This window comes from Trichomonascus vanleenenianus (genome assembly GCF_965637985.1).
Source record: "Trichomonascus vanleenenianus strain CLIB 3782 genome assembly, contig: TRVA0_055S, whole genome shotgun sequence".
Classification (NCBI taxonomy): domain Eukaryota; kingdom Fungi; phylum Ascomycota; class Dipodascomycetes; order Dipodascales; family Trichomonascaceae; genus Blastobotrys; species Blastobotrys vanleenenianus.
This window is the reverse complement of record NW_027481832.1, coordinates 37748-61312: the sequence shown is the minus strand read 5'-3', so window position 1 is coordinate 61312 and position 23565 is coordinate 37748. Positions and strand designations below refer to the sequence as shown.

At 47.8% G+C, this 23565-nt stretch overlaps 10 protein-coding genes across 10 annotated transcripts; 5 read left to right on the top strand and 5 right to left on the bottom strand.

Annotated features, from left to right (window-relative positions):
* Positions 1 to 586: 586 nt before the first annotated feature.
* Positions 587 to 3034, top strand: BDF1 (bromodomain-containing protein; the record flags this gene model as incomplete). The annotated part of the gene is made up of 1 exon (XM_076687341.1): positions 587 to 3034. The coding sequence occupies one exon, from the start codon at positions 587 to 589 to the stop codon at positions 3032 to 3034; it is 2448 nt and encodes an 815-aa protein (XP_076538439.1).
* Positions 3035 to 3412: 378 nt separating this feature from the next.
* Positions 3413 to 3967, bottom strand: TRVA0_055S00628 (uncharacterized protein; the record flags this gene model as incomplete). The annotated part of the gene is made up of 1 exon (XM_076687340.1): positions 3413 to 3967. The coding sequence occupies one exon, from the start codon at positions 3965 to 3967 to the stop codon at positions 3413 to 3415; it is 555 nt and encodes a 184-aa protein (XP_076538438.1).
* A 722-nt stretch (positions 3968 to 4689) lies between these two features.
* On the top strand, positions 4690 to 5037 carry RPS20 (40S ribosomal protein uS10 RPS20; the record flags this gene model as incomplete). The annotated part of the gene is made up of 1 exon (XM_076687339.1): positions 4690 to 5037. One exon carries the CDS (start codon positions 4690 to 4692, stop codon positions 5035 to 5037), a length of 348 nt encoding a protein of 115 aa, XP_076538437.1.
* Positions 5038 to 6466: 1429 nt separating this feature from the next.
* On the bottom strand, positions 6467 to 6828 carry QCR10 (ubiquinol--cytochrome-c reductase subunit 10; the record flags this gene model as incomplete). Its single annotated transcript, XM_076687338.1, has 3 exons — positions 6467 to 6623; positions 6676 to 6752; positions 6814 to 6828. The coding sequence occupies 3 exons, from the start codon at positions 6826 to 6828 to the stop codon at positions 6467 to 6469; spliced, it is 249 nt and encodes an 82-aa protein (XP_076538436.1).
* Positions 6829 to 8027: 1199 nt separating this feature from the next.
* Positions 8028 to 10370, top strand: TUL1 (ubiquitin-protein ligase TUL1; the record flags this gene model as incomplete). The annotated part of the gene is made up of 1 exon (XM_076687337.1): positions 8028 to 10370. The coding sequence occupies one exon, from the start codon at positions 8028 to 8030 to the stop codon at positions 10368 to 10370; it is 2343 nt and encodes a 780-aa protein (XP_076538435.1).
* A 437-nt stretch (positions 10371 to 10807) lies between these two features.
* TRVA0_055S00540 (uncharacterized protein) lies at positions 10808 to 12193 on the bottom strand (the record flags this gene model as incomplete). Its single annotated transcript, XM_076687336.1, has 1 exon — positions 10808 to 12193. The coding sequence occupies one exon, from the start codon at positions 12191 to 12193 to the stop codon at positions 10808 to 10810; it is 1386 nt and encodes a 461-aa protein (XP_076538434.1).
* A 2023-nt stretch (positions 12194 to 14216) lies between these two features.
* Positions 14217 to 15932, top strand: CNE1 (calnexin; the record flags this gene model as incomplete). Its single annotated transcript, XM_076687335.1, has 1 exon — positions 14217 to 15932. The coding sequence occupies one exon, from the start codon at positions 14217 to 14219 to the stop codon at positions 15930 to 15932; it is 1716 nt and encodes a 571-aa protein (XP_076538433.1).
* A 636-nt stretch (positions 15933 to 16568) lies between these two features.
* On the bottom strand, positions 16569 to 17492 carry TRVA0_055S00496 (uncharacterized protein; the record flags this gene model as incomplete). The annotated part of the gene is made up of 1 exon (XM_076687334.1): positions 16569 to 17492. The coding sequence occupies one exon, from the start codon at positions 17490 to 17492 to the stop codon at positions 16569 to 16571; it is 924 nt and encodes a 307-aa protein (XP_076538432.1).
* A 510-nt stretch (positions 17493 to 18002) lies between these two features.
* On the bottom strand, positions 18003 to 19067 carry TRVA0_055S00474 (uncharacterized protein; the record flags this gene model as incomplete). The annotated part of the gene is made up of 1 exon (XM_076687333.1): positions 18003 to 19067. The coding sequence occupies one exon, from the start codon at positions 19065 to 19067 to the stop codon at positions 18003 to 18005; it is 1065 nt and encodes a 354-aa protein (XP_076538431.1).
* A 1868-nt stretch (positions 19068 to 20935) lies between these two features.
* RAD54 (DNA-dependent ATPase RAD54) lies at positions 20936 to 23374 on the top strand (the record flags this gene model as incomplete). Its single annotated transcript, XM_076687332.1, has 1 exon — positions 20936 to 23374. The coding sequence occupies one exon, from the start codon at positions 20936 to 20938 to the stop codon at positions 23372 to 23374; it is 2439 nt and encodes an 812-aa protein (XP_076538430.1).
* Positions 23375 to 23565: the final 191 nt, after the last annotated feature.

Genomic DNA, 23565 nt, shown 5'->3' with positions numbered 1-23565 from the left:
TACATGGTAGTCGGGTTGCCACGGAGACGGACGCGATTCCGTAAATTCCGTGGACCCTTGTGCTTTTTTTTCTTTTTTGGGCCATTTCCGGGGGCGGGTGCTGGCTTAGCCAGGGGAGGATGAGAGCGTTTTGTAGCAGTGTGGCGTTCTCTGCGTGCGTGCGCACGCACTATTTAGTAATCGAATGGTAGAGGGAGAAGGAAAAAGAAAAAAATTTTCTCTTCCCAACTTGAGAGACACCGAGTCGGAGGGGGGGCGCGACTACTTAAATGCCATCCGTTGTCCACTTGGAGCAGTTTTGCGAAATTTTCTCTTCTTCCCATTTTTTTTGCTCCTTTAGTGGTTAATTACGTTTTTTTCCCGGCTTAACTCGCGCCCGCTTGCGCACGCACGTTCCCACCCCACGAATTTGTATTACTTAATCATTACCCGCGCTGATTAAGTAATATCACGACAACACACTGAGTAGGTTGACACCCACCACCAGAGAAAGAGCACATCGGGTTTTTACTAATACACGGGAGAGTGTTTTTTTGCTAGGTGGCAGATTTTTAATTGAGTAAAAAATTGTTTATTTTTGTTTGTTATGTCCGTGAAGAACATAGAGCTGGGCCTGCCGGAAGGGCCGCTGAAGGACGTTGCTACCGCGTCGAGCGAGTCCAACAACGCGTCAAATCCTATCGTCGAGAGCCCGTCGAACGGGACTGGAGCGGCTAATGGCCACGGCGATGCGCCCATTGCCACTTCTGACAAGCGAGAGCTCGAGGAAAAGGAAGAGGAGGAGCAGGCAGGAGACATCCCTTCAGCGAAGAGACAGAGAGTAGAAGAGGAAGGGCATAATAATGACTCGGTTACAACGACTAATAATGATAACGAGGGCGATACCGTGATGAAGGACAATGAGATTAATGGAGGCGACTTGTTTGGCGACGAAAACGAACAGGAGCCTGCCGCCAAAGAGCCGGAGAACAAGAGCCAAGAAGAGGAAAAGCCTCAAGAAGCCCCCGTAAAGGCAGAGTCACAGCCAGAGCCACAGGCGGCGCCACAGTCCCCACAACCACAACCACAACCACAACAACAGGAAGCTCAACAATCGGAAAAAATAGTGGAAGAAAACGACGACGATAATCCTGAAGTAAAAGAGGAGGGAACCACTGAAAACGGTGACGGTAATGAAACCCCGCAAAAGGAAGAAGAACAAAAGGAGGAAGGGCAAAAAGAGGAAGAGCATGGCTTGGCTAAGCACCAATTCAAGTTTGCCAGCCAAGTTCTGCGCCAGGTTAAGCGGCTAAAAGACGCAGGGCCGTTTCTCCAGCCCGTCGACGCCGTTAAGCTCAACGTTCCGACTTACTACGAACTCATCAAGACCCCCATGGACCTGTCAAAGATAGACAAGAAGCTCCAGGCGGAGGAGTACCAGTCTGTGGACGAGTTCAGGGCCGACATGGACCTGATTGTCTCGAACTGTGTCTACTTCAACGGCCCAGACACTGGCATTTCGGAAATGGCCAAGTCCATTAAAGCCTCGTTTGAAAAATACATGACCAATTTCCCGGCTTACGACGCAGTCCCGACTTCGAAGCCCAAGAAAAAGTCGTCCATTCTTCCTCCTGCTGCCGCTGCCGCTGTCAATAAGCCGGCTACCAAGCCTCAGCGAAGTGCCGCAGGTGCCGCTAACGCAGCCATCGCCCACGCGAGCCAACCACTGACCAAGTCTCCAGCCAAGGCCACGCCTAGCAAGCAGAGCGCAGTGGCAGCAGCAGTACCAGCAGCAGCAGCAACAGCATCTGCAGCTGCAGGTGCAGGGGCCTCCGGATCCGCTTCGAAGCCGTTTGCTTTGGCGCCAAATGGCATGCCCACCATTCGACGTGATTCGGCTCCCGACGGGCGCCCCAAACGAGAAATCCACCCTCCAAAGCCCAAGGACCTTATGTATGGCGACCTTCGTCCGCGAAAGAAGAAGTTCCAGGCGGAGCTCAAATTCTGCGGTCAGGTTTTGCGAGAGCTCATGTCAAAGAAGCACGAGGCTTACTCATATCCATTCCTTCAGCCAGTCGACCCGGTTGCTTTCAACTGCCCAAACTACTTTGACATCATCAAGAAGCCCATGGACTTGTCAACGGTCCAGCAGAAGTACAACAACAACCAGTACGAGAACGCCGACGAGTTCGAAGCTGATGTTCGGCTCATGTTTGACAATTGCTACAAGTACAACCCGGAGGGTACCCCTGTCAACATGATGGGTCACCGGTTGGAGCAGTTGTTTGACAAGAAGTGGGCCGACAAGCCTATCCCTGCGCCCACGCCGCCACCTCCAGAGCCCGACTCTGACGAGTTTGACAGCGAGCTTGACGAAGAAGAGATTACTAACCCCGCCATTAAGTATCTGGAGGAGCAGCTCCGAAAGATGACTGAGGAACTGGCCAAGATGAAAAAGGATGCCATTCGAGAAGCGCGGGAGAAGCGGGGCAAGCGCCGGGGCGGCGGCCGACGAGATTCTGCCGCGCGACGAAAGTCTTCGCTTGGTGGCCGACGAGGCAGCACGTCTGGTAAGGATACTGTGCCAGTGGTTACTTACGAGATGAAGAAGGAGCTGAGTGAGATGATTAGCGATTTGCCGGAGAAGAAGCTCCAGCACGTTATCAAGATCATTCAGGAGTCGATGCCTTCACTCCCAGAGGGGCAGGAGGAGATTGAGCTGGACATTGACCAGCTTGATCCTCAGGTTATCCTCAAGCTGTACAACTTTGTGGTCAGGAAAGATCCAAAGAAGTCGCGCAAGAGCACTGGCACCGGTGCGCCACGACCAAAGAAGAAGAGCAAGCCGCTGACGGAGGAAGAACAAAGCCGGCAGATTCGGCAGATTGAGAAGAAGATTCGACAGTTTGATCGAGCCGAAGGCGGTGGTATTGGCGACTCTTCGGACGAGGAGAGTTCTGGAGACGAGGCCGGCTCTGTATTGGGTGGTGGTACTCCAGGAATGTACGGCAATGGCCATCTGTCAAGTGACGACTCTAGCTCTGAAGAAGAGTAAAGGGAATGAATGAGAAAAGGAAAAGAAAAGAATGATAGAACATACGAACGAAAAAATGGGCGTGATGATAGATGTGATGAAGAAAAACGAAAAGCGATTAAAAGTTTGTAATTATAGTTGCATTAGCCTACGATATTTATTTATTTATTATTTTACTTGCTAAATATTAATCCTCTGCTCTTTATTATATCGATTTACTCTTTTTAGCCGAGTTTCGCTTGCTCTTGTAGCTGAGTTTCGCATGGTTGAAAGACTCAACCATCATGCAGACTTCGGGAGACAGGTTGAGTAATAAAAGTAATTGTCTATTCGTACTTCCTTGCGGAAGATAATTGTAAAATGTAAAAAAAAAAAAGATTAGTACAGTGTTCATACAGGTCATAGCGGAGAAGGAGAGTGAGGAGGGCGGCGGCGGCGTCTACGCGAAGGTGAAGGTGTCGTTTTCTCGCGTATTTCCCTAATCTTCTTTCTTGGAGTAACGTCCTCGTAATCTGTATCAGCTTCTTCTTCTTCTTCTTCTTCTTCTTCCTGCTCTTCACTCTCATGACCAATTGATGGAGAAGAATGCCCTATTGATTGAGAATGCGTTCGTTTAGTGCGTGGCGTCGGGGAGTCCGGATCTTCCAGCACTGGACCGGATTCATTCAATAGACGCAAGTCCCTGAATCCTGGAGTCTTGGGCTCTGGGGTTGTATTAGTAGTGGACTGTCTGACTGGGCTCTGGGTCCGCGGAGGTAGTGCATTCTCCTTATCGCTGACTGTACTGCACTGGCTTAACCTTCTTTGTGTAGGGCTTCCCTCATCGTCCTCTTTATCACTGTAAATCTCAAATAGCGTCTCCTCCTGTTCCTCTTCCTGTTCGTCAGTGTGGTGATTGTCTTCTTCTTTATCAGACTCGGGTTCTGGAGTGTGAGGAGTATTCATATCAGTCATGTCTATTTTATTCTTTTTAGCCTATCGCAGCCAGGTTGGGCAGTTTAGGGCAAGTTCCAATTTACGCGTTGCCGTCCTTGGGTTCCAATTCGACAACAATAAACGCGTCGACGCGCGTCGAGGGTCACTTAATTAACCAGATTAGGTTCACCGTGCGGCTCAATCTCCATTCACACTTCCTGCAACGTTTCCATGGCAATCACTGGTACAGCCTTGTTGAAGTGGGTTGTGTACGGGGGTGTACTTTGTTTAGCTAATCCGACTTTGCCAGGTGCACACGAGCATTGAAAGTACTGTATCTGTAGACACACTTCTTCTTGAACCCACAGCAATGAAGAAGATATAAAAATCAAGCGGGTAATAAAATTAACAATTGCTGCCCGTAGTGGCTGTTTATATCTGGATTAGTACCTCGTATATGGCCCTTTCAGCGGGCAACTGGCTGGCCTTGTAGCAGTCACACCTCAGTCCTAAATTTACGCTTGTTACACAGTATACTTGATCATGAACTTCCGCGTTCCCAAATGGCTTCCCAGATATACGCTGACTTGCTCCGATGCAGCGTATATTCAGGAATGGGAAACCTCCCACCAGCGCGCCTGGGACCACACAAATTTTTCAAACATCAGCGACAGGCCTTTCTCTTCTCCAACTCCACCCTGACCTACGCACGAAACCTTTTTTGTTTTTCCGTCTAGACGAGTCATAAAAAATCCTTAAAAATGGACCACAAGGAAAAGATCCAGGAGACCGAGGAGAAGTTCCTCAAGATCCGAATCACCATGACCTCTACCAAGGTTAAGCAGCTTGAGAAGGTTTCTGCTGACATTGTTCACCGTGCTAAGTCCAGCAACCTCCAGACCAAGGGTCCAGTTCGACTCCCAACCAAGGTTCTCCGAATCACCACCCGAAAGACTCCTAACGGTGAGGGTTCCAAGACCTGGGACACTTACGAGATGCGAATCCACAAGCGAACCATCGACCTGTTCTCCCCACCAGAGATCGTCAAGAAGATCACCTCCTTCAACATTGAGGCTGGTATCAACGTCGAGATCACCGTTGCCCAGTAAATTGTTTTTGTAAAAAATGTATTATTGGTTGATGTATTGCCATAGGGCCAGCCCTTAGCTATTTCAAAATTCGACTACTAGTCAGTTTTGACACTTAAAGAATCAACAACGCCCGGTAATGGCTGTAGATCTTTTGAGCATTGCATACAGTGGAAAAAGTAGAACAACTAAGTTACAACCTGTTGATATCATAAAAAGACTTACCAGCTACCGTACATTTATTGCCCAATTGCTGTAACTGTTATGATGGTACACTGGTGCTACCGGTAGTACAGTATGTGCTATAATTGAATATGCTTGTACAGCGCCTGGAGTAATACGTAAAGTGCCAATTTTGGAGAAACTTTGATAATGTTATCTATTTATCTACTACCAGATCAATCGCTAAATAAGTTAGTAATAAGTAAACAAGAATAATCCTGCTAAAGAGCTCATATTGAAGACTGAAGGTTAATTTCTCTCATCATTGGCCCGAAAGCCTGAGAGTGGTGCATGAAACACATTAATCATAGCGATAAATAAAAGCAGGAGTTGTGAATAAATCACATACCTAAATCAGTTAGTATTTTCCCGCCAAAAAATTTCGGTTATGGCCATTGAATGATCAGTGTTCAAGATTAACGTAGTTGTCTCCAAGGTAATTAGTCAGAGAGATTCCCAACTTGTTGAAAATCATCATATTCAATGGCTTCTTTATATATTGAGTCTTACCAATTGATCAATTTCGAAAAAAATAGATGTTTGTTGGTAAAAGGAGAGAAAGAAGAGAAAAGCTGGCTTTTATTGTGGATCAGAAAAATTTCCCGCGACGGAATAATTTCACTGCCGGGTAATTTTGCATCGCTTACAACTGGAAGGCCGGTAATGGCCCTTGAACCGGGAAAGGAAGCCCCGGGAGTGGATCTTAGTTTCGTGTTGAAGATTAATAGGATCCAACAAGAGCAAAAGTCCGGGGAAAATGTATGTGCATGTAGTATAATGTCAATTGGAGTTTTTGAATTTGAATAGCCGAATACGGTAACTTTTGGTATGGTAAACACCTATTGCTTTTCATATATCGTCTATTCTAGCAATGGTAATAGGCGTTATATAAGAGTAAAGAGTTACTGTCATACTTGTAGATGCATTGATGATATTAACAACCCCCCTCTCGGCGGAACATAACTATCTAAACTATCAAATGCTAGCATTAGAAACCACTAGGATATCTTACCCGAGAACTTTATATCTCCCATGCTCTGCTTGACAAAAGATCCAATTCAGATTATAGTCTACGTTTTTGCGAGCAATTTCCGGGTTTAATTGATCCACGAATATAAACCGACCCCAAGATGACAATGGATCATGAAGAAAAGGCTACGAGAATGGTACCAATAGGTAGGTGCGATGCGATTTCTATTCAGCGAATTAAATAATAGATAGTGGGCTTTTAGAATGGAGAGTCCTGTGGGTCGACAGAGTCGTCGTATCGTGGACCAAAGACTGGCAGCTTAACGTAGAAGAGCTTCTTGAAGACTGGGATGGAGTCAGCGAAGAAGAACACAGCAGAGCCAGCAGCAAAGCCCCAGAGAGCGAGTGGGAAGCCCCTAAAGGAAAGGTTAGATACTCCAGTGAATCCAAACAGAGTGAGTTACTTACCACTTGCCAAGCAGCTGGGTGTTGATAGCCGGGGCAATGGTTGGGATTGGCTTGTACTTAGCGGAGAAGATGTATGGCTATACTTTAGTTAGTCTTAAGAGCTCATCAAGCAGAGTGGGGAAATGCCAATAGACGCACCTTAGCAGTAGGCATGGTTAGTTCTTGTGGAGGGAATGTCAAGAGGTGTGCCTATTCACGGTCGGCCCGCAGTTTTTTTTCGAAGACTTGGGACGGAGTCGGCCAATCACAGGGCGTGGAATAACCTCACCACCGAGAAATGGCACTTCACGTTAAAAATCGGCGAAACTCAGCGACATGCGAAGGCAACCTAAATGTGTAAAAGATTAATAGCTAGCATTTTTCTATGATTTCGAAGAAATGAATAGATAGGTCTACCCGGTTAGTTGAGTTCAAGTTGAAGCCATTGGGTGTCATGGTGGGTTGAAGCAGCCATTAGCATGCGAAAATTAAAAAAGACATGGAATCCTCGGGATATATCAAACCTGAGTGATGGCAAAAAATGCTAATTGTTAAGATATAATGTTTCTCTGTTAATATCCATGATTAGATGGTTTGTGCATCTGCTGTTAGAGAATTCTAGAGAAAGCGTAGGCTTACATCTCTCTGCTACTCTTCTAAGCAAACTGCGAATGTCACTGCATTGAAGGAGATAATAATGCCTCTAGCATGACCATACCAGGGCTGGTGTGATTCATCCAGAAACAGCTAATGTGATATTTTGCCTAATCTCCTATAACGACAATTTAATGATTTATAACAGCCTGTTATAACTACACCTCAAGAAATTGTCCGCTCTATTTTTTCAACATCGTTTCAATCATTCTGTACATATCCTCTACCTACTCTCCGCTAATGCCGTAATAGTAACCCACCTGGCATAACAGCTGCTCATTGAACGTTACGGGAATCTCGGTAGAACAATATTGCTGCTATAGCGCCTCTCCGCGAAGCGGAGCTACGGGGGTTTGGGGGCTAGCCCCCAATTTGCACTCACTGCAAGAGCTCCTATCTGAAGGATAGTATCCTATACTCCCTCACTAACTAACATTTGACTTTAAATAGCCTATCATGTTAGCGCAGAATCTCACTGTTACTATCCTCTGTATAACGTAATACATGGTCGGTGCGCCGCACTGCGCCGCATGGGCCACGTGATTCCGCACTCCCGGGTAACTCGACAATGACATAATGAAGCCACTCCACACAACCCGGAATACTGGATAAACCGGATAGTCGACTCCCTGAACGACGGGATTAGACTGGTTTTTTTGAGCATTTAAAAAATGGAGATAAACGGAAGAGGATTGTTCTTCCTGTTTATGCTCTTTTTCATGTTCTTCACGCCTACGGGCGCGCCTCCGCGACCAATCTCGTTGGCGGAGCGCAGGGAACTGAAGAGCTATCTCAAGCGGCAGCGGCATGAGATAGCAGTCGTACATAACTCCACCTGGAACGAAGGTTACGGTAACCTGACTGGGCTGGTGAAATATCCGGCAGATCCTGATCCTGAGTGGTCTATCCTGGCCCCTCCTGTGAAAGAGGCTGCCGAAGCAGTATGGGGCATGGAAGCGCCCCACGACGAAGACCTTAACTACTTCTACAACATCTCGGGATCGATTCGAGGCAATTGGGAGCAGCTCGATGCCAATTTGGTCCCTGTAAACATGACGACAAAGCTTGGCTCCCCACGCCATAATAATGCGACTGCTAATGCTACGGCCGCCGCCACGTTAAAAGATGCACTTGATAACGATCGCCCTATGCCAATTGCTCCAGTGGGCTATAGAGAAATGAACATGATAGAAATATTAAGTGAGCAGAAGCCTGGGAACGTTTCGGGGATGAATTCGGGCCATTTGGAGATGACTTTGAGGCAGAGAGCCATGGATGACGAAGGCTGGTGGAACGTGTCTATCGTAGAAACCGTAATCAGTGTGGGAGATCACGACGACATGGAAAGCCATTTGCTTGAGCTCAAGGGGCTGTATATGAGGGACACTGGTAACATTGTCATGGCTACTACTTCGTATAAGTTCTCCGGCGAGAATGCTCTCCCCCAGCTTCTGCTCACTGGAGAGGATTTCGAAGAAGCGAAAAGGCTTATTGTAGCAGACTTGAAGAAAGGAATGGGCAAGTCCGCTGAAAGTGGTAATGATGAGTGGGACTCTTATGCGAACTTGAACTACGCCTACAACCAATATGAACAGGCGGTCGTAGACTCACACAAGTGTGAGTATATCATGTACGGGCACATCCACTCCACTGGTCTTAGTAGAGACGAGCTCAGAAGCATTGAAGATGAGCTTCGCGAGCCTCTGGGGCGCCCCCATGTCAAAGTACCTGATTTAAAGATGGACGCCGTGTTCTACTCACCGGATTGTGCCATTGCCTTTGGTACTGAGGCTCCGCTGACGGGCGAGAAGACAGAGCGGTACTTCAACCGCGTAAGGAAGACGATTACGGTGTGTATTGTCCTTCTGCTGACCCAGACTGTGGTTACGGCCCTCCAGATGAGAGATACAAACACAGTTTCAACCATCTCGCGGGTCAGTTTCTACACGGTTGGCCTCATGGCAGTGCTAGATGGTGCAATTTGCCTCTCAGCGCTGGTATCCTCGTTCATTGAGACGGTGGCGCTGCCATTTTTAGCTGTGGCATTTATAGCGTTCGCGCTCACGTCCATCTTTGAAATCAAGTACATGATGCTCATCTACCGGTCGCAAATGTACGAGTCTGAGGCAGATGCCAGGGCTAGGCAGGTTTCTGACGGGTCTGGTCCGCGGTTTGTGGCTCGACCTGACGGCACAATCAGCAACGAAAATGAACTGCCGACTACCGAGCCTGTCGCAGCTCCGCAGAGCCCACGGGTCCCTGATGATGAACAGCATATTATGAGTATGATTTACACACGGTTCTACTTCTGTCTGCTGGGGTTCTTGTTCTTGTCCCTGGCAGCGACATCGTGGCCTGTTGTGTTCAGGCGTGTATTTGAGTATGCCATTTCCATTGTGCTCTATTCGATGTGGGTGCCCCAGATTGTGCGAAACGTCCTTCGAGGCTCCCGGAAGTCGTTCCTGTGGATATTTGTCATTGTAATGACGGTGATTCGGCTACTTCCAACGCTTTACCTTTGCCTAGATGAGCGTAACGTGCTGCATCATCACTATGACCCCATGCTGGCGATCATTATTGTGTCGTGGCAGTGGGTCCAGCTTTGTATTTTACTGGCGCAATCGGTGTTTGGACCTCGATTCTTCTTGCCGCGAGGATGCCTGCCGGCATTATACGATTACCACCCAATTATCACCGAAGACGACTTGGAAAGTGGACTCAATTACACTTCCATTGCTGAATCCAACGATGCTTCTTCGGTAACGAAGCTTGCTACAACTAATTACTCTGATGATTCTAATGGAAGCGTCACTTCAGAGGATGGGCTTTTGGCCTCTGCTAAACACCCGCAGTTTGACTGTGCTATTTGCATGACTCCAGTTGAGCTGCTTATTGTCCCCAAGGGAAGCACTCATATTGCATTGTCTCCAGCGAATCTTCTTGCAAGGAGGAGGTATATGGTTACTCCATGCCGCCATGTGTTCCACACTGAGTGCATGGAGCGGTGGATGAGGAACCGACTGCAGTGTCCTGTTTGCCGAAATCCTCTCCCGCCAATATAGCATACCACTATAGCATTTGTATTTATTCATATAGAAAATCGTTACTCTTTGAGCTTTGTTACCTCGCAGTCCCATCTTTCCGTGTAAGCTTTTCGCTTAATCTCCCTCCCCATGAACATTGCTTCAATTAACTTGGGGGCCAGCCCAAACCCCCGTAGCTCCGCTTCGCGGAGATTCTAGTAGAAATGAATGACTCTTCCGCGTAGCGGAGCCCCAAGGGGCTTTAGGGGGACTGGTCCCCCCATGAACACTCAATTGAATTCTGTTATAGTTTGGGAGTTTGTAACGGTGTAACAAAAACTTTGTTACGTTGACACGGGGGTCTGGGGGCTGGCCCCCAGCTACGGGAGCTCGAGGGCTGGCCCTCGAATACACTCTCCAGTTAAATTTGGGGAGGGCTGGTCCGGGAGTACATAGAATTTATTTGGTGATTGAATTTACTGGTGAATATTTGTTATGGGAAGGAAACATGCAGAGCTGGCAATTGCACCTTTGGAGCGCAATTGATACAAGCGGCGAACGTTGACGCGCCTGACGTGAGGTAAGTCAACCTTGTACGAGCCTGGATAAGAGCTCTTGGTATAGAGGAATTCCTGAATGATCAGTCGAAAGTCTTGGAGATTGGGTAGTTCGGCTGCAATGCGATTTATGAAAAGGGCCTGATACTGCAAATGCTGCAACTGTGGGAGGTTAAGCAGGAGCACTTTGACGTTTGTGCACGTCGAAAGAGCTCTCAAAAGGGATTCCACGGCAGAGTGACCCGATCCATCGCTATAGCAATTACCAATAACCAACTTTGATCTGAGTTTCTGGAGTAACGGAGATATTAAAAGCAGGGATTCGAAGCTGGTAGAGCTTATTTCAAGTGATTCAATTTCAGGAGTGCCCCAATTATTAATCTGGTCGTCGATCAAGCCGGATATTCGCATGCACTCTGCATGGGGAGCGTTGAATTCGGTCTTGTGCAGCATGCCCTTGCAAGTAATGTCGGTTGCCTTTGGAGCTGTTATGCTAATATTGAATAGATAGTTTTCAACTTCAAGTTCTGTTACCGAGTTTGGCACAGCGAAGTCGACTCTTCTCATATCAATGAACCCGTTATCATCTGGCCGGTTTAATAACAGGTGGAGCTTTTCTAAATTGGGGCAAACATCTAAGGTCCACTGAACCCTTTGCAAAGAGGGAATTGACGACACCGTCACTGATAAACTGGAAAGCTTCTCACCTACACCGGACCAAGCATTGGGATGGATAATGCACAAAGGGTTGCTGGTAGTCTTGATTGCTGCATCGAATTTATCTAGCTTTTCTATTCGTCCGATTTGCTTTAACAAGAACGAGAGAGATTGTAGTTTATCTTCGGATATTCCCGGAATCGGTAGGTAAATGCATGACTCCAGTTCTACTTCAATCCTAGCATTGGACGCGGGAATTGACAGAATAATATCATAGATATCATGCTTGATCAAAAGATTATGGCTGAGTTTGAGGCAGATTCTATTCAGCGGACAACTCTGGGTCCAGATTAAGCTCAATGCTCGTTTGATGTGGGCTGTATCATAGTCGAACCGCTCCGTCAGGTCCAAACTCAAGATCCTGAAGTACTGTTGGACCCGCGCAAGACAGTCGGCACTCGCAAAGCAATACTCTCCGATGCGATTCTTGACGACAAGCCCGTCTGCGCTAGTAAAGGAGACGATGCTCCATACAAACGGGTCAGTGCGCCATTTTATAAGCCTACTGGCCCGTCTTGCTAGCCTGAAGTCACTCTCGGCATACTCCACGATAATATGCAGCACTTCTAATGGTAGACTACACAGCATATTTAACAGGTTTTTACATGGTCACAGGCAAGGCTTTTTAAACCAGCCAATGGGTTCGAGCCCTTTCTCTGCTTATAAAGACTCCTTATCGTACCAGATTATCGGAGTATTGCCGATCTCGTGCGGCTGGACAAGGCCGTTTCCCCACAAACCATCGCGGACTTAAAACGTCTGAAACGGCCACACGTCATAACGTCATAATCTTCAATTGCACCTATGAATACCGGTTGGAGATTACTACCGGTATTTTTTTTTTTTTAGTATTTAAAAAATATCGACTGGGTTACTTTCGTGGTGTTTTGGTCGCTGGGGAAATGTAGTCGAGCAACATTCGTTAGGGTATCTATGAAGATCGCCTCGGCATCTTGCTACCGTTGGAAAGCTGGGCGTATGGGGAAAATTGCTTAACCCCACCAATTATATGCTGCTGGAGTTACACACTTAATAGATTACGGAGAAATTTATTGGTATAAACCAGAAATAGACTACCGGTATTTTACCAAGCAATTACCGTTTGTACCGCATAACCTGAAATCAACTTTAGCTGGTATCATAACAGGATCTATTGCATTGTATATTGCAATCAAATGTAAAAATAGTCATCAGCTTCCCATGAGTGCCAGGGTCGAGGGGAGGGCCAGTCTCAGGAGGCAAAAGTGCAATATGCGCAACATTACCTACTGGCCCCCAAACGCTAATAGGCCGGAGCACATCGTACGGCTGTTACCGGCATATATGCTATATCATCACTTTCCCATCACTTGTCTCTTGACTATCATTAACTTTAGTACATATTGTATTTTTTAGTATCCCGGTGATAGACATTGTTAAGAATCCCTGATGTTCCCAGGTCAACTAAAGATACCCAGAGTAGATAGTTACTAAAGCAAAGGTACTTCATTGAATTGACCCAAGGGGGCAAGTCCCCCTCGGACCCCCTACATAGAGAATATAATTACTATAGCAGTTCATTGGATTGACCCAGGGGGACAAGTCCCCCCGGATCTTATTTAGGTGTAGTTTGTTACATGTTTACCTTGCTGAGAATATTCGCATAGTCCAGCCAAATTCCCGAGTACATTTCATTTGCTGAGGAAATCCGACTATTGCAGAACAACAAACAGGAGAGGACAAAGTACAAACTAGTCGTTTTAGCTGTAGACTCAAATCAAGATTAAATAATCAGCAATGTAAACAACTTTTGATCGAGTTATGCTCCAGACGATAATCAAAATTTTACCCGACTAAGATCCATCTCAGGGTGCGTATATGGGAAGTTTGTGTAATGACGGGGTGCTACAGATGCAGTTCAGATACTAAATGTAGTTCAGATGTAATACATAATAGGTTTCGGGTAAATAAAGCATTTCGGGTAAATTTAATGAAGATCTACAATTTGCAAGTTACGTGTTACAAAGTATACTGTAGCGGTAGGGCAATCAAACGGCGAGGTAATCGTGGATAGTTATGAAACGGATAAACAATTATTCCTGGCAATATTGCTACACTAATAGCGTATTATTATGATCATTATGAGGCTCTCCCTATGAATAATAGATGATAATAGATTATGATAGATTGTAATAGAGGAAAAACGACGCCGCATGCATGTCTCGAAATGGTCCCGCCGACGCGGCTTCGCGACAACGCGACTTTTCCACCGCAACGGGCAGGGGCCAAGTGGACCCCCTTAATTGATGGATCAAATGGCAATTTCTAAAAGAACCTTAGCAATTTAAAGGTTTTATAAAGACAGAAAACGAGGGGTTGCCAAAAATATACGTAGATGTGGCTCCTCCCACAATATTACGTGGCAGTTCGCTAGCATTTAGAGTTAATAATGCGCGCGTCGTGCAGCTCCTGCCATGCTAATGCGGTGTAAAGTGATTTGTTCTGGGGCCTTCCACTCCACCCACCCCGACCGCGTATATATAAAACACCGTGTCCCCATCCCCATCCGCTTACGACCTGTGTGGGTTGAAACTTTTTTGACATCTCCACTATTTCTCGTAGTTATAAAATTATGAAAGTTCAAAACGTAGCACTGGGCTGTCTGCTGGCCTCATCGGCTTTGGCCACAATTGATCCAGAGGACGGAGGAGCCTTTGACAAGATTGTCGCTCCGAAGGAATCCTCCACCAAGTCATCCTCCAAGGTCGAACACCCAGCGTACACTCCAATTGAGAAGCCCCCAAATGCTGTCATGTTTGAGCAGTTTGATGAGGGTGCTGAAGAGCGGTGGCTGCCCAGCCACGGCAAGAAAGACGACGAGTTCTCGTTTGTCGGAAAGTGGGCCTTTGAAGAGCCCACTGTCTACCCGGGCTTCACCGGGGACCGTGGGCTTGTCGTAAAGTCGCCTGCGGCTCACCACGGCATTTCCGCCAAGCTGGACAAGCCGCTGGACAACACTGGCAAGACTCTCGTCGTCCAGTACGAGGTTAAGCTCCAGAAGGGCCTTGAGTGCGGCGGAGCCTACATGAAGCTTCTCAGTGAGAACGAGGCTCTCCACGCCGAGGAATTCTCCAACCAATCGCCTTACCAGATCATGTTTGGGCCTGACAAGTGCGGAACCACCAATAAGGTCCACTTCATTGTGCGGCGCAAGGACCCCAAGACGGGCGAGTACGAGGAGAAGCATTTGGCGGTGCCTCCTGCGGCTCGTCTCACGAAGCTGTCTAACCTCTACACGCTGATTATTAACCCGGACAACTCGTTTGAGATTCGAATCAACGGCGAGACTGTTCGGGCCGGTAACCTGCTCGATAGCCTCCTGTTCCGACCGGCTTTCAACCCTCCAGAGGAGATTGAGGACCCACACGATGAGAAGCCGGAGGACTGGATCGATGATGAGTACATGCCCGATCCGGAGCAGGCGACTAAGCCTGAAGACTGGGACGAGGATGCTCCATTGCAGATTGCAGACCCTGAGGCCTCGAAGCCCGAGGACTGGGACGAGGAGTCCCCAGAAACTATCCCAGACCCAGACGCTGAAAAGCCCGTAGACTGGGACGATGAAGAGGATGGCGAATGGGTGGCTCCAGAAGTGCCCAATCCAGAGTGCCTGGATCACGGTTGCGGCCCTTGGGAAGCTCCACTGGTGCGAAACCCGGCCTACAAGGGCAAGTGGATCCAGCCAAAGATCAAGAACCCAGATTACAAGGGCGAATGGGCTCCTCGAAAGATTCCAAACCCGGATTTCTACAGCGACGATAAGGCGTCCGACCTCGAGCCAATTGGCGCCATTGGATTTGAGCTGTGGACCATGCAGAACGACATTCTGTTTGACAACATTTACCTGGGTCACTCAATTGAGGAGGCCGAGCAGGTAGGTAACGCTACGTATGTGGCTAAGTACAAGATCGAGGCGGCCGAAGAAGAGGCGGTTGCGCCCAAGCCAAAGGAAAAGAAGCGATACGAATCGGCGCTCGAGTACCTCAAGGATGACCCCATTGGCTACTTTGTCGAAGTGTCTCGACTGTTCATCCTCAACTTCTCGCACAACCCGACCAATGCTGTTAAGAACCAGCCAGGCGTGGCCATTGTGTTTGGCACCACCTTTGTGTCGCTGTGTGCTATTGCGTTTGGCATTCTCAATGTCATTCTCTACGGAATCAAGACTGCCCTGTTTGGCAAGAAGAAGGCCGGCAAGAAGGCCGAAAAGTCCGCCGACAAGCCTGCTGCCGCCGCATCCTCTTCTGCCCAGTCTTCGGCTACCACTGCTACCAAGCGAAAGGAGTAAGCTCTTCTTTTATTTTTTTATTGTTTGCTTTGAAAATAGATTTGTTCAGTTTAACCTGGGGCTCTGCCCCAGACCCCGTAGTTGGGGGGCCCTGCCCCCAAAACCCTCCTCTGACCTGTAATTACCAGGTAATTCATGTGAATAATTCGATAAAATACATCAATGGTTTTTTATTTGTGTTGGGCTCGGCAACTGTACCTGGCAGGGAGGTGTAACAAAAGGTTGTAACAAACTTCCAATACAACGCCTTACGATTTTGTTACAGCTCTCGTAACAACAGCTTAAGTGATCCCCCCACCCCAAACCCCCTTCTCTGACCCGCAATTGCCAGGTGATTCATGTGAATAATGAAATAAAATAATTAATGGTAGTTAAGGAGTTTTTTATTATTGTTCTGTATGCTTTCAATCTGTTAATCCACCTGGGGCTCTGCCCCAGACCCCGTAGTTGGAGGGCTCTGCCCCCCAAACCCCCCTCCTTTAAAAATGCAATTGAATAAGCGTCCAATAAATATGGTTAATGGACTTCATCGCTCCTAGCGGGACCCAAAAGTGCTTGTGGATTGCGGCTCAGGAAATACTTCAATCCACTCTGAAGCGCCGTCGAGGCGCCGCCGTCCCTCCAGGAGCGTAGGAGTCAGGTGCGGTTCGACCTGAACAACCGACTCAGCCGGTACTTCTTCTTTTTCTTAGGACTGGGATTAGCCGTATCGGTATTAGCTGTACCAATACTAGTATAGGGATCACTAGAAGTGGTATTCGGAGAACCATTAGTGCTATAAGAAGTACCAATACTGCTATTAGCTGTATCAATACTAGCATAAGGAGCACTAATGCCGCCATAAGGAGCACCAAAAGCGCCGTAAGATGTACCAATATTGGGACTGGTTATACCAATATTGGTGTAAGGAGCACTAATACCGGTGTAAGGAGAACCAAGAGTGCTATAAGAAGCGCCAATATTGGTATTATTGGTATTAGCTGCACCATTATTGGTATAAGGAGCACTAATTCCGGTATAAGGAGCACCAAGAGTGCTATAAGAAGTACCAATAGTGCTAAAAGAAGTACTACTACTGGTATTAGCAGCACTTGTAACACTATAAGAAGTACTACTGGTAATAGTAGTACTAACAGGAATCGCCAACGGCGGCACGTCCATCTCACCACCAGCAGGATCAATTGGAGTAAAGTAGTCCTGAGTCTTGCTCGATTTGGAACGCTTTTTTGACGCGATATATATCTTGAGGGCCGCTTGGACGTCCTGGCGCTTCAGCTGCTCGTCCAAAAGGTTGCCCAGCTCAACAGCATACATAGTATACAATCTTGCGGCAGTCGAGTCTGCTGATATTTCCGCTTGGTTCTCAGGATCGATGCTCACCGTCGAACAATAATCGTCCAGTTGCTCCTTCAACGCAGCGACCCCCGGATCGCAGATCGGAGGGCTCTGAACCTCGTTATTGACTCTGACTACAAAGTAGTCCGGCTTATGCGGCCTGTCGCTGTACGCTGTGTTGTCAAAGTACCCCGGACAGAGTAGGAAGTCTATTGGAACTGCCATATTACTACAAGTATCTCGGGGGACCTACTGAGTCTACTGAGGTAGAAAGGGACACTCGGCTGTATTTTAAACGCACTCTGAGGTCGCGCATACCCATTCGATACATCGTATGCAACTATATTATGGCTCTATGCCGAGCTGTAGCATTGGATGCATGAATCTACAAGCTTCTATTGTATTTCAGTCCGATTAACGCTACATTGCGCCTCCGCCTCTCGAGAATCTTGCAGCCCGCTTCTACATCTGGCAAAAATACCTCCTATATGTGCATCCCCTTCCCGCCCCATGCCACCAATCACCGCTTCAGCATAGAGACGCGTACGCGATCGTTAGTGCATGCCCGGAGAAGACGGCACTGCACGAAATCACCTGACTTGTCTCAGCCGCTCCAAGTGAGGCTCACACTATCATGGACTATGCTCGCTCTAATGCTCCGCCTAGCAAATGTTCCGGTTTGCAATTGCTATGCATGTCAAAAATTGTATTATGGTACTGTATATAAATCTCCTGTCAGCTTCCAATAATCATAGTAGTGTTCTTGCCGAAAGATTTTGGACGCACTTGTGGAATATCATAATCGGTGACTGGCTTGGATACGACGGTTGGTGCGGGTACTGATCTCGGAACGCTCTGGGCACCGGAATAGATGGTACTGTTTTTAGAAATGGTCTGGTAGTTTCCCGCAGAGCGGCTCATAGTCACAGGGGAGGTACTGGAATTATAAGCAGTGGTAGGCTGGACGGAATTAGCTTGGGGCTCAAAAATGACCGGAGGAGTACCAACGTTGGGATTAGAGGGGCTATACTGAGCAGTGGTTGTAACGGGAGTGCTCCTAGCAGCAGGGATGGCAGTGGTGGCCGGGGAACTAGTCAATTGGGCCGAATTGGATGGGGCTGGATTATTGGAAGAGGCTGAATTGGAAGGAGCTGAAATGGAAGAGGCCGAAATGGAAGAAGCTGGAGAAGGAACTGGCGATTCCTTCTTCTTTCGGAATAGCCCACTAAACCGATGCTTTTTCTTGTCCACTGGGGGGTTCGAGCTGCTACTTTTAGCTGCAGGAGCAGAGTGAGTAGCAGGAAGCGTAGCAGTGGCTGGGGTAGCCGCAGGAGCCGCGTAGGTAGTAGCTGGAAGAGCCGTGGCTGAGGTAGTTGTGGCTGGAGCATTGAGCGGAGCAGGCGAAGCCGCTGGAAGAGCCGGCCTCTGTGAGTAATAGGCAGCAGAATTGTTAGTGTAGGTCGTGTTTGGAGCAGCAATTTGGTAAGCTGTCGTCTGGTAAGTTCTGGCATAAGACGGAATATACGCCCTCATAGAAGCCTCTGCAGACTCCAAGCCATATCGAGTGGCCAGATACTGCCTTAACGAATCGAGCGTCCCTGGCACGCCAAGCTCACTCTCCAACAAACGAGTGGCCGCTTCAACATAAAGATTGAACAAGTTGCTCGCAGTAATATCCCGCGACACAGACTCTGGGACGTTTGGATTCAAGTTCCTAGACAGACAGTACACATCCAGGGTCTCCTTAAGCTCAGCAGTAGCCTGGCTGTAGATTGGAGGGCTCTGCATGTCACCGTTCATCTTGATAGTGAAGTAGTCCGGCAGGTTTGGCCTAGGGCCACGACTCGTTGCTTCATAGTAAGCTGGATAAACGACAAAATCCAATGGAATGACCGACATTACCCTCACGAACTATATCAAAACAATATTCAATAAAAAACGGTATAGATAGCGGTATAGATAGGATTGGTTTTTTATACGACCCCGCCAGGGAAAGGAAGTGAACTATACGCTCAGCCGCTTATAGCCCTATACGGCTATAAAGCAGGGGGAAGGGGACCGTGTGACACACGGCTGCATCATTTGGGCGTGTGCACGGTTGCCTGGGGGTGAATGGCGGGCGATTCGTCATGTTCGCGCGCGCAAACACTTCTTAGCGCCGCAGAATATGCGGCGCACGGATTTCTTAAATAGAATAACACTCATTCTTAAACGTATTACAGTTGGAATATTTTCCACCTACTAAAGCTGATAGATATATACGGATAAGGTGATTAATGATTTGTGGGGGTTATCAGAATGGATTTACTATAATTCCGTCCGTTTACCCTCCGGTATCCATTATATGCTCGCTTCGTCTATAAAATGGGTATTAAAGTAGGCAGCTCCTTAGCTTTGTTAGGGCTTTTCAGCGATAGTGTTTATAGATCATGGAATACGTACAATTGAGTAATAGCGGTCTGAAAGTGTCCCCAATCATCCTCGGTGGAATGTCCTTCCGTTCTAACAAATGGGCCAATTGGGTTATCGAGGACGAGAATTTCGTGTTATGCAATTCCTCAAAAAGGCTTATCATCCCAAGATACAAACCTTCGATGCTGCTGATTTGTACTCTAGTGGCCAGTTTGAGATCCTCTTCGGTAAGTTCTTGAAGAAGTACAGCATTTCATTTCGCGGCCCTCAGTCGTCATTCTCTCCGAGGCGTTCTTCATCAGTGACAATCAGAATGGTCAGGTTCGATATATTGGGGCTTTTTTTCACGACAGCCTGGCAATTCGTCATGATGGAAGAGTGCGCTGAAAAGAATGGGTGGCATAAGTTCATCTCCATGTAGAACTGTCACAATTTGATCTATCGTGAAGAAGAACGAGAGATGATCCCATACCGCAAGGCCACCAACGCTGCGCTTATTTCGCTCGCTCGTAGCATGTTAGCGAGACCAATAAATGCAGAATCCGATCGCTTCAGGACAGACAACTACGGCCAGACTTCTGTTTCTAGATACACCCAGGTTAAATGGGATAAAATTGAACGCGTCAAAAGGGTTGCCGAGAAGAAGGGAGTGTCAATGGCCCAGGTTGCAATTGCCTGAAGCTTGTCCAAGGGAAAAGGTCCTATTTTGGTCTTCAATAAGCTGGAGCGTATAGATGATGCAATTGGTACCCTTAAGGTCACGCTGACCGAAGAGGAAACGAAATATCTTGAGGAGCTTTACGTGCCGAGAGCCCTCAAAATGGTTATTTAACTTTGATCTTTCTTCATTATATATCTGCCCCCCCATTACTTCAAGACTTGGCCAAACATTGATATCCTAAGAGACAGCTACCGATGGTTAGATGATACTTTTGCGTTAAAAATTTCATTCTCCTCGGCTAACAAATAATGCCGCCAGTATGAAGGCAAAAAATTTCAGATAGCCAACAATTTCTCAGAAGCTTTGTACTACATATTTGAAATACCTTGAATGTTACATTAGATCTCCAACAACATATTTGAAATCCAAATACTCTGGATATTGCAGATCTCGAAAAAGGTCACGGGGTCGAGGGGTCAATTTACGCGTGGCGCGCGCGCTCTCCGGAACGCGTTTCCGACGCGACGCGAAATCTTGAAAATTGGCCACCAGCATAAACAAGCCTTCGAGGAGTGAAAGTAGAACGTCAGGCTAAATGAAGCGGTCTGAAGTACCGAGCGTAGCAAAGAACCGGGACATCTACCCCCAGAAGAAGTCCAGGTTCGACCCTTCGGACCTGCTGAAACCCTTTAAAGTCCCCTTCAAGACCTCTACCCGATCTCGAAGATCGACCCGAAAAGCGGTCAACTACAAAGAGCTCGGCGTAGCAGACCCCAGCGCCGATGGATACGGACAGGACTGGCGCAAACCTTTTGGCCATGTTGACCGTAACAAGTTTATGGAGTCGGAGCAGGTGCTGACCCAGCAGTTCAAAGTGCCCATAAAAGAGCGGGAACAAGAGCTCTCATCGCGGCCACCACCCTCGCTTGGGCTCTGTAAGCCAATAGACATGCCTCCGCGCCCGCTCCACGATCCGTGCGAGGACTTTGCTATTGTCCTGTACGATCCTACTATTGACGACGAGCCAGTTCCGGTCATAGAAGAGGTTTACACCAAGCCTCGCCCGGATAGCACGTCTCAGGAAACCGAGGTGACTTCGGTTCTGGTCTACAAAAAGTTCAAGAAGCCTGCCAAGTCGCTGGTGGACATATTGGGGCTGAGGAAGCCCGACAAGAAGGTCTATCCTAAGGTGCCTGTAGTCGTAGATCCCAGGCTGTCGAAGATTTTGCGTCCGCATCAGGTAGAGGGCGTGAAGTTCATGTACAAGTGTGTTACCGGCCGAGTCAAGGCCAATGTCACAGGGTGCATCATGGCAGACGAGATGGGTTTGGGCAAGACGCTCCAATGCATTTCTCTCATGTGGTCCTTGCTCAAGCAGAGCCCTGAAGGAAACAAGGGCGTCATCTCCAAATGCATCATCGCCTGTCCAGCCAGTTTGGTGACAAACTGGGCCAACGAGCTTGTCAAGTGGCTCGGCGAAGGCGCAGTGATCCCCTTTGCTGTAGACGGTAAGAGCGTCAAGGGAGGAGCTGCTGAACTCGGTGCCGAGGTCAGGAAGTGGGCGATGGCCTCGGGTAAGCAGGTTGTGCGACCAGTGCTCATTATCTCCTACGACGGTTTGCGGCTGCAGACTGAGAATTTGAAGAACTGCGAGGTGGGACTCTTGCTTTGCGACGAAGGACACAAACTCAAGAATTCGGAAAATGTCACTTACAAGGCACTGGATTCGATTAATGCGGCAAGAAGAGTCGTTCTCACGGGCACTCCGGTGCAGAACAACCTCAAGGAGTACGTTTCAATTCTCAATTTTGCACTTCCGAATCTCGTGGGCTCTCCTGCTGAGTTTAGACGCAATTTTGGTAACGCCATTATGAGGGGCAGAGACGCTGACGCTACGGACCAAGAACAGAAAGTCTCTGACGAGAAGCTGCAGGAACTCACCAAGCTGGTTAATCCGTTTATTATTCGGCGAACGAATGACCTGCTGAGCAAGTTTTTGCCCACGAAATACGAGTGTGTCGTATTCTGCGACCTGTCTCCATTTCAGCGCGATCTCTACGAGTTATATGCCAATTCATCCACCGTCAAGGAAATTGTCGCCCAGGAGGAAGAGGAAGATGGAAAGAGAAAGACTGGAGTCGGTAAGCTTGTGGAGATCTCAAAACTCCGAAAGCTGTGCAACCACCCTGATCTGTTGAAGCTTCCGGAAGACCTCGAGGGATCCGAGCAGTATTTCCCTGAAGGCTACACTCCGATGCATATGCGGTTTGGTCGTGATAGAGACCTCGACTGCTCACTTTCTGGGAAGTTCAGAGTTTTGGAACGGATGCTATGGAAGATTAAGACCGAGTCAGACGATAAAATCGTGCTAATCAGCAACTTTACCGAGACGCTGGATATCATTGAGCGGATGTGTCGAGCCAGAAGGTATGGCACGCTGCGTCTTGACGGTTCGATGCAGATTAAGAAGCGTCAGAAGCTTGTTGATAAGTTCAACAACCCCAATAGCGAGGAGTTTATCTTCCTACTCAGTAGCAAGGCCGGTGGATGCGGTATCAACCTCATTGGCGCCAATCGTCTTATCCTGTTAGACCCAGACTGGAACCCTGCCTCGGACCAGCAAGCCCTGGCACGAGTATGGCGAGACGGCCAGAAGAAGACCTGTTTTGTCTATCGATTCATTTCTACTGGTACAATCGAAGAGAAAATCTTCCAGCGACAATCTATGAAACAAAGTCTGTCATCATGCGTGGTTGATGAGAAAGAGGGCGTAGAGCGAGTTTTCTCTTCTCAGGACCTGCGGCAGCTCTTCAAATATCGATCAAAAACGCTGTGTGATACCCATGATACCTTCAAGTGCAAGCGATGTCGCGATGGAAAGCAGCTGGTCAAGGCTCCGGCCATGCTCTATGGCGACGCTACTACATGGAACCATTTCTCGCGTAACGAGCTGTTGAGGGTGGAAGACCATCTTTTGAAACAGGAGAAGGAAACGGGGAATGTCAGTTTTGTCTTCCAATACATGTCCCACTAACTTTGCATATATTTATCTATCAACTAACTATTCTATTTGTTCTGTTATTATTGAAATGACAATCAGTGCGAGAAACCGTCTGTCACCGCTCTGTCAAAGCCTCCTAGTTACAGAGCTCCCAACTGCGAAACAAGCTTCCAGTTACAGAGCTCCCAACAATTTTACAACCTTTCTAGTCACAGAGGTCTAAA